This window comes from Morone saxatilis, unplaced genomic scaffold (assembly GCF_004916995.1).
Source record: "Morone saxatilis isolate NCDOM2014 unplaced genomic scaffold, NCSU_SB_2.0 Contig9, whole genome shotgun sequence".
Lineage (NCBI taxonomy): Eukaryota > Metazoa > Chordata > Actinopteri > Moronidae > Morone > Morone saxatilis.
The window spans coordinates 11,103,878-11,114,047 of NW_023340268.1; the positions used below are offsets into that span (position 1 = coordinate 11,103,878).

General features: G+C 42.0%; 1 protein-coding gene across 2 annotated transcripts in view; it reads left to right on the plus strand.

The window, feature by feature from the left end:
* znf704 (zinc finger protein 704) overlaps window positions 1–2,289 on the plus strand; it is a gene marked incomplete at its 5' end in the record, with an annotated part of 41,669 nt that extends 39,380 nt beyond the window's left edge. For both annotated transcript variants that reach the window (XM_035681375.1, XM_035681376.1), the window contains 1 exon segment: window positions 319–2,289. In XM_035681375.1, coding sequence (XP_035537268.1) covers window positions 319–433 — 115 coding nt within the window.
* Window positions 2,290–10,170: the final 7,881 nt, after the last annotated feature.

Consider the following 10,170-nt stretch of genomic DNA (forward strand, 5'->3'; position numbering starts at 1 on the left):
TTATTATGTCTGTACGTTAAATATGGCGCTACAGCCGCTTAGCTTTGGTTTGAGCTTAGCATTATGGCTGGGAACAAGGGGAAACAGCTAGCTCAAAAGGCATTGATCTTCTTCTCTCATCTAACGCTCAGCAAGAATGCAAATCATTTCTCAAAATGATCTGTTTGTGCATCCATCTCTATAAGAGTCTAAAGTGTCACTTCATTTAGATCTGTTTGCATTTCTTTTTACAGGTCTCTGCATGATTGATGATCATATTAATAATTAAAACATAATAATTTGCCATTTCATCTGTTATTCTCCATCTCTCCTCCCCAGTCGAAAGGTGCGTGGAGAAGGGAAGAAGTGCCGTAAGGTGTACGGGATGGAGAACCGCGACATGTGGTGCACCGCCTGCCGCTGGAAAAAGGCCTGCCAGAGATTCACCGACTGAGCGTTTCCCCACCAACATCGCAGCGCGCCACGCCAACAGGCTCTGCTGCCTTTTCGCCGGAGAACTGGGGGAGGGGCATCATTTTGCATGCATTTGGTTTTCTTCAACTCAAAGTCGCAACTGTCCGTCAAGGTCTAGCTTCGCCCCCTATCGTCGCCCTCCTCAGCTTCACCCAACCATTCCAGCTGTGGAAGGAACCATAGGACAGCGGAGTCAGCTTTTTACATTGCCGTCCAGGATTCTCAGTACTGCCTCGCCATTCCCATCACTCCCAGTTTTGGGGAAACCCCAGTGCAGCTAAACAGCGTAAAGAAAAAAATAGATCTCCTCTTCTGTTTTTTTATGTTGGGTTCAGTGTTGCATCTTTCTATGTTTTGTAAAGCTCTGGTTTTTAAATGGAAAGTCTTGTCAAAGAAGGGGTCCAGAAAAGAAGGCCAAAAGCTTTTTTGTGTGTTTTGTTAAAAAACATTTTTATCCAAAAGAAGAATGGGCCTCTTTGCTTCAGTTTTTGAAGAACTTTATGAAAAAGCAAGGAGGTAAAGCTCACAGTTTTTGTTCTTCCTTCATCTCTCGTTTTATTTCTGGACTTTTTGAGGTGATCTTTTATCACTGACACCACAGCCTCTCCCGGTTCTTTACCTGCTCTTCACTCCTGACAGCCCAGAGGGAATGTACAGCAGAGCCGGGAAGGGCAGGTTGACACGTAGAAAGAAAGGGACGAATAGAGACACACAAGGTGAATGATCAATGCAAAAAAGATACAATTTACAGTCAGGGAAAGCAGATGGACCATGCCAGTGATTTACAACATAAAAACAGCATTCACACACACAATCAAAGCAGAAGACAGGAACTGTTTTCTATGTCACTTTTTTATCCAGTTGATTCATTTTCTTTGTTTTATCAGGGATGTGATTCTGAAGAAAGCAAAAACCAGCAGCTAAAACTTGGTGTTATACTGAATACAGCACTAACTCAATAGCTTCTCTCTCTTGCTTTACACATGACAACTTTGCAACCAAAAACAACTTTATCTTATTCTTTATGTTTTTGGTTTTTGTTAAGGTGCCATGTTTACTGTTGTTGATGTTGTTTTTTTCTCTCTTTTTATTTTACATTTTTGGCAAAACCTAGACTGTTTACCTACCACCTGCCACAGAAAGTGTGTTAAAAGACCTTCCTGACAGCACTGGAACCATGAAGTCAGCAGCGTGCAAGGCCATAAAAAGATATAGAGACAGATCGTCCTCCTCCTCAATTTTACACCTTCCCAAAGGGAACAAAATATCTTTGTGTTTACGAACGCCACAGAGGCGCATCTTGATGATCTGTCAACCAAAGGAGGAGGGCTAAAACCCAAAGTGAGGCACTTGCACTGTATGTGTATAACAGAGCACTTGATACATTTCTGGTTGATTTGTAGAGAGTTGAAAATGTTTCCATGTTCCACTAGCCCCCTTTTTTTCAACTTAACTGGTTATAAAAGGAAGTAACAGCAAAAAAAAAGCGAATATGTGACCACCCAGATGTGACTGCTTCCCCTTTCTGAACCATTATTTGCTCCAAGAGTTTTGGAGAAGGGCGGAATAAGTTATAAGCACTTAATTAGGTCACTCCTTTGTTATGCCCTGCACACTCCATTCATTTTGCAACATGCAAGCAAAGCTTTGGCTCGACACGTGAACTTGTTACCAACGAGGAAAAAAGAGGTAAAGAGTGGGATTGGTAGAAATAATGTGGCTATCTGATTTGTCATTTGAATGTGTATTTGAATTCCAGCCTCCTTGTTGGCTCAAAGGCAGGAAACAAAATCAAGGCCAAATAGTTTACAGATGTTCACTTCAGAGTGATAAATGGACCAAGGGCTGCGTTTCTTACTTTATTACAATTCAGTCCTATTGAAAGAAATGTCCTGTGACAAATGTTTCTACCAACAGGCACATTGTGATTCTGTTTCTGCATCTATTATCTGCATTATATGAAATGTGTTTGAATGCACGCTGAAATCTTTATTGGTATTTCTGTCGCACACACAAGATCATTTTACACCAGAATTACTGAGAACCAACACCAGCTAATAAACTCACACGCTCCCCCATTAATACACAGTACTTCCACACCTGAAAATCGTAGCTCGGTTATGTTTGCTCAACTGTTTCTATTTTGTCTATTTTTTTCTTTTCTTTGTCTGTTCATGTATATATGTAGTTCTCATATTTTCTCTAAGCTCCATGTTTATGACCAGTTAGCTCGGTCATTGCATCTGCCACCTTATGAACAAGACAGAGTCAAGTATGACATTGCGTGAGGAAATAATGCACCTTTCAACCTCTCGGGCTACTGTTGTTTTGAATATAGAGATATAGAGAGCCTTAAAGTCACTCTTTAAAAAAAAAACATTGTGCTTCTTCCATGTCATTACATTGATGTTTCAGTAAGAAATATTTAGATTATCTCAGAACTGATTTGTCATTGTATTATGTGAACGTATTATTGTTTAAGAAAAGATAAATCTATATATAGGTAAAGAAAAAAACATGTTTAGATTCAAAGCAAAAACAAAATACATTGATTTGGCTGTTTTTATTTTATTTTTTTCATATATATGAATATATATATATATATCTATAAATATATATATACTGTTTATGAATTTTACTTTCATGTTCTGCTGAAGGAAATGTTTGTGGCTATTTCAACTGTAAGAGGGAGCCCAGGAATAATTCTTACTGCAAGCCAAGCTTATTATGCTATTTTCAGTGAGTGTGACCCGCACGCTTCCGCCCGGAGCTCCTTCACATCGCACTCCCCGCTGCTGGCACTGCTAAGCGGTCCAAAACCATAGTTGATTAAAACCTTTATCTTATTTCCCATTCTCCTCTCCTGGTGTCATGCAAGCCCACTTGCAGTTAGTTTGATTGACATCTCGGTGTGCTTTCGCTCACATGCGCGGTCACATGCTTCGGTGTCTGAATGTGAAGGAGCCCCCCGGCAAAGTATGCGGGCTGCCACTGAAGCACGGTGCTCTGCTCCCCTCATCCCCCGAGCACTCTTACTCTCGCTCCTCTCAAGGAGTTACACACCTTTATCAAATGGCCTGTGGCGTTTCCCTGTCAGGGTGTGTGCAGGTCGAGTCCACTGCGGGCTCCTGACAAACACGTTGGGGGGGTTCAAAGATGTTTTTGTTGCTCCAGACCTCAGTGGCTGGATGTGACTGGGTTTTTTTTTATTCCATGCACTCCACACTGCCCTTTCTCCATCATTGTGGTGCTTCATGTTTGTGTTCGGACCTCCACTGGTGTGGGGAAAAAATCTGGCAGCCAATCAGATTCTGTCAGGGTTCTGTCCAGGAACAAGTCCCGACAGTAGTTCAGACCATTTACAGGTTCTGGCAAGACTGTATATTGTAAGAGGCAGCATCTCCAGGCAGCTAATTGTAAAAGAAGTTCTCATTTGACGCTGATCCTAGCTCAGCGTTGTAGGCTTGTAGTAAGATTCGGCCAAAATAAGCTAAGCTCACGCCCTTCTTTAGCGTAAATCCAAATGACCTCAAAAGGATATTTGCTGCCATATTTCTCAAACCTGTCCACCTCCTTGTAGTGAGGAAGTCTGGGATTTGTTTGTGGACTGTGTCCTGACCTGGTATCGTTGTACTGAGTAACACCTTGGTTCCATTCACTGCCAATGGCACAAAGATGGCCTTCGCATTAAAGGGGCTTTTTTTTTTTTAAAGACACTCAGCCCAGGTCTGTCTCTGCATACTGTACATACTGGTGCTGTAGCCGTGGCGGGGGAGAAATGGAGGTGCTATATTCCCATACAGTGCTGCTGTTTCTCCCATGTGTCTTCTGATCATATTAACTCCATTTTGTACACAATGTTATGCTGTAGAACATGAAAATAAAAACACCCTGCCTCAAGTTTACAAAGTGTCCGGACACGAGTTAGTGAGTGGGTCGCCCCCCGAAAACTCTGTTCTCTCTCCTGCTTCCTCATCAGTTTTCATGGTTTTTATTTTGGTGCTCATTACTGTGTCCCCATGTTTCATTGTCAGCGCAAAACGGATTATTTAGTGCATTTTGTATTACATTACTACAAAAAGTACAAATTCTTACGTCCGAGCGTGGAAGTACTTTAGGTATATCCCAAACTACAAAAATGTTCAGCACTTTATTGTCGAGCTTGGACAAAGCAACAGCTCCAACTCAAGGTCCCTTTAATCGCTTGTTTTGGAGCTTTCAACCACAGTCTTCATCAGTAGATCAGTAGACAGTTTTATCAGTTGTTGTGGAACTGTAGATGTTCAGTGTTTCTCTCATTTCGTACCAACTGAGCAAACTCAATCTGCTGATGAAGACCATGTGATATGGCCAAAAGTACCAGAAGGACCCCTGAGTTGAGATTGTTTTGGTAAGTAATATCAAAATAGTTTAGAATTTTCTGTGCTGGACTTAAAACATAACAAACTATCTCTTAAGCGCCATACAGTCACCCGCAGTCGCGGTCTAAAATTTAAAATTTGCACCCAACTGACGAGCATGTTGTAGAGATGTTTGGGATATTGGATAATTTACTTCCTTTTGGGCTAAACTGGCAGACAAAGAGGGCTCAAGACTCGTATTTCTGCTCCCAAATTGACACCCTAATGATGCCAAACATGCCATATGGTATCATCCTCTTGATCTGATCATCTAACTTATTCATATTAGAGCAGAAGTGAGCCCTGCGACGGAAACACGAGCTCAGAGACGGGCTGCTGTTATAAACACGTGTTTGCACAGCAGAATTAAAACAGTGGAATCAAAGACCCACAATAGGCGGTGTTGTTGCTCTACTGAGAGTCTTATAAATACTTAAGAGGATTTTTTTTTTTTTCAAATGGAGTGGCAGCGGCTGTTCTGCCTTTTTGTTCTCTGGTGTGTTTACTCCCTCAACCCCCCACCTATTAAAGGGCTGAGCGTGCAGCCATGATTTATAAGCTGAATAAAAACAAGACAGCATTATTCTGCTTATGGACGGTATAAAAATCAACTCCTGTGAGTTACGAGGGACCCTAAATGCATAGGTCCTTACTCCCCCTCACACTCACACACACACACATATACACGTTATGTCCATGCACAGTTGTCCAGTTTAGCTACTGAGCAGCGATGGCTTTAACAGCAGTTCATACGTTGACGGTTTTATAAGCATTCCTGGTTTATGTACCTGATCCTCATTGAGATCAATATTTTAAACATGACAAGACTTGTTTGTGACAAGAAGCTGACACTTAATATACCTTATATCATCCAAGTATAGTCAATATATGCTACAATATATACAGATTAAGCTGCACTACAGTACATCTTAGATACAGTATCGTGTGTATCAGTATATTTATGTGACATCCCTGACTTTGATGCTCTCAAAATTCCTACTTACTTCCATTTCTATTTGGACTCAGTTGAAGTCAGAGTGGTTTGCCTGCAGTCAGGAGACCCTCTCAGCTCTGTGGTTGCAGGTCAGCCGGCCACCCACTTCAAGCAGGCGATATATGTCCACAGGGTTGTTATCTGCCCCACTGGCCTGCAGCTCTTTTAGCTCTTTTAGCAGCTCTTAGACCCTCCTGTGTTCTGCAGAAATACCACTCAACAATAGCCTGACAACAGGTGGCACTCTGCTGAGCCACGTGAAAATGACAGGAAGTGTAAATTAGACTTATTTTGAAAATTGTGCTCAAAAACGCAGAAACATGGACCGTGGAGCGCACCTGAGTACCGTAGTTATAGCATTTCCTCACATGACCCTTCATACAGATTGAGTAGCAGCGTGTCCTCAAAAGTGTCCAGCCATAGGGCTAGTTTCCATGGCAAAACGTGTCTTTGCTCCTATCCGCTGCCAGAGCTAGGGCAGAGTGGCGTTATTGTCAATAAAAAGAGGAGGGGACTCTCCATCCATTCATCCATCCATTCATTCATTCAGGAATGTGAAGGAGGAAAGAGGGTTGAAACGTGGTTGAAACAGCTTCTGCAAACACTCTGGGGGCAGTTTTTTTGGCTTTGAAACATTAATGATTAAAAAGAAGTATGTGTTTCCAGGAGCTGCTTCGCCCCCATTATGGTTATCTTTGGAGGGATATAGGAATCCTGAATGTGCCTTGATGAGCGTAGAGTTTCTAGAGTGGACCTCAGCAGTCGCCACATTATATCTAGAAACTCTGTGGAGGTGTGTTGCTGTGATATGCAGGGCCACAGCAACGATGAGGAATGTCTCTGGTGCTGGCTAGTCTGAGTTCTGCTTTATATACCTGTAATTCAAAGATTTGTGATACAAAGAAATGTCCTGTGAGTTGCGTTGAAAGGCCCTTTTGGCCCCTTCTGGGTTCTAGAAAGATGTTGCAAGGTGTAAGAGTGACTTTTTTTACTCTTTGCTGTAACTTGTAAACTATTTTTGATCCAAACTTATGATGATACTGTGTTTCAATGTGTTTTTTTTTTTGTCTGTTATTTTTCCGTCTCTTTGTTTTCCCAAACACGACTCCTCTCTCCCTTTTGTACAAGGGCTTGTAGATAAATGTATGTCGATGTGAAGAATCGCTGTTGTGGTGCAATCTAGAAATGTTTGGGAAATCAAGGAAGCCTCATTCAGCAAACAGCACGTGAAACAGTCAGGTGAGATGATCCGTTTTTAGCGCGGAGCTTCTGAGTGATTTCCACAGTGAAATGAAGGTGGGTGAATAATTACAAGCAGATAGAAAAAACACTCAACATCCTGAATTCTATTATTGGGTTTAATTATTCAGAATATTAATAGACTAAACATTAAAGGCTCTCTCTGCCACAGCTCCTTCAGTTTAAACTTATGCAACACAGAGAGCGCTGACCCACCCTCTCTTCAAACTGGATCATCTCATTGGCTGTTTTATCTGATTACAATCATGTAGACCTCAAGAACTCAATGACTGTCGCACTGGATTTTTACACTTTTTTCAAACAGTATATATACTATATGCTCTGGTCTAACTGTATTTTTAATACTGCATGTGCATGCAAATAAGGAAACTATGAGATACATGACTTTATATAAATGTGTTTGTGCTTTGGTGTCCATGACAGGGGTTGGTAGCAGCCGGTGTTGCCTCTTTTACTTTATTTAAACGGTTTTCAAATCTCAAGATTGCTATAGACAAACACATGTTTTCAGATCTATACGAGAGTTGAAAGTAACTGTGATTCCCTGCTGGCACGGACCAATTTGCCACAGTCTGAAGTGAAGCTCTCTCCATCCTTGTTGTGCGTTGTATTAACAGTTAGCTGGTCCTCGGAGAGTCGAGCGAGATGGCTTGTGGAAGACAGATTACTTAGGCTGAGCGCTAAAGCCCCGCATCTCACAGCGAGTGTTGCAGCGAGGGGAACCGCGCCAGCCGGAGTTATCAAGAAGTCTGAAGTGTGAGGTCTCAGTTGTTCTTACTCCCCCTTGCATCCCCTTGGCCTCTAGCTAGCCTGACTGAAAAAAGGATGATATTTCTTCATCTGTGTGTAATCAGATGAGGCCAAATTTACACGGTTCTTGTCAGACATTAATAAACACGTGTAAGGATGAATTATACCACACTCAGAATGATACTTTAACTTATATCAAGATGTAATCACACTAATTATTATTTTAAAAATGATTCCCTAAATCATTTTACAGCACTCCAGTGTTCGAAAAGCATATGTATATATACAAAGACTTCATTTGGCTGCTCTCCACCCTGACATGGCCAGCACAGTATGGTGCGTTTTATATCCGTTTGAAGCCTCTAAATGTAAATGTTTGATATTTGTTTCCAGACTGTAAACTAAATCGTAGATGCAACACATTGTCCAGATCTGTTCACGGACAGTGAGTTAGGTTGAAATGTTAACGCTACCTTGTCTGACATAAACAGGGAGGATGGTTTTGGAGATAGTATTTCTGTGCTGAGGCGAAGCCATGAACAGGGTCAGCTGAGCTTTGGGTTCAGAATCAAAGTAGGACATTTCAAGGAATAGTTGGACATTTTTCGGGGAATATGTGTATTGGCTTTGTTGCTAGATGAGAGTTAGATGAGAAGATTGATACCACTCTCATGTCTGTACGGTAAATATGAAGCCGCAGCCGGTTAGCTTAGTTTAGCATGAAGACCGGGGAAAAACAGATCCTTTAAAACTCACAAACATACAGAAACGTAAGTGGGAAAATAACAATCCACTGTTGTGTGAAGGACTATTTCTTATAGCTGAGCAGTTGCTATCCAACTAGTGTCAACAACACTGGTAGGCTACAAGTTACTGGTCCAGCCAAACCATAATCCAGAACATAAAATTAAGCAAACAAGATTTAACATGTTAATTAGTGAGCTTTAGAGCTACTGATAGATTGATTTTATCCCCTTTTGGCAGAACCAGCTGTTTCCCCTTTATGTCCAGTCTGTATGCTAAAAGCTAAGCTAAGCTAACCAGCTACATACAGTATACAGTGCAATTTCCCAGCTTGGGATCAATAAAGTATATCTATCTATCTACCTATCTATCTATTTACTGCACAGCTTTGAGAGTGCTATCGACCTTTTTAACTAACTCTCAGCAAGATAGCAAATGAGCATATATTGTTTGCTGTTTTATGTGCCGTTCAGATGGGCAATCAGTGCAGAACCAAACTGTTTCCAGATGTTGGCAGGTTCCAGCCGACACTTTGGGGTCATCTAATTCCCAGGGCCGTTCCCCAGATTCTCTATGGAACCACCCAATGTGCGTATTCCTATGTTACCAGTATCATAGGTTCTGTAGTTGTAGGTGTTGGGGGTTACTTCAAAGGTTCTGCACTTACATGATCCCTCTAAATTTGTCCTCTCCGATCCGTAACATCATCCTCAAATTTCTGATCCTGAAACAACAGGCGAACGTTTCATTTGGAGTGCTGAGTGAGCGCTCTGATATCCCCAATCAGTGTCATCTCTGATAGGAATACTTGTCTCCCGAAGCCTCTCCTCACCACTCTCTGCTTGTTTTTATATTTATGTGGAGAGCCGTTTTAAAACTGCGGGACGAGCTCCAGTACGAGTCCCACAGGTGTACTTCCTCTGGGTCATCAGGAGTAACAGTATGTTTTCATGAGCCTGGTGCCTCATCGTGACTGCAGGATGAACAAGGCAATGTTTATCATGCTGGGCTTGATGTTTGTTGGCAAGGCTCCAACACCTCCACCAGTCCACCTTTTCAAGCATTTCAGGCAACAGTATTGATATCAGTCTGCATCATTTATCAAGCAGTATTTATTAAGAAAACATCTGAAAATATGCAACTAAATATCTCAGCTGAAAACACTGTTTTCATTTTTCACCAATACCTTTTGTGCAGGACTTGTTTCACTGTGCTCATGCGTGAGCTGATATCACACAAATCAGACCCCCACCAGCCAACAGTGTTAGATCGTGTCGTAGGGGCAATATGCGCCCGTGCTGCTCAACATATGTCCCTGTGGCTTCAGGTCTCATCCTGTGATGATGTGAAGAGCTCGCTGGTGGAAGCTGCTCGCGTCTCACCAGGCCACTGGTCCAAACGCACAGCTCCGCCAAGGAGCTGTTAGCATCAAATGTATGTGTGTGTGTGTGTGTGTGTGTGTGCAGCATGAGATGATGGAGTGTGTGTTTCAGATGACCGCCCGAGGTATGTCCCATCTGCTCAATGTAGCATTTACACCTCCTCCTGTTTGTCTGCGTGTTTGTGTGA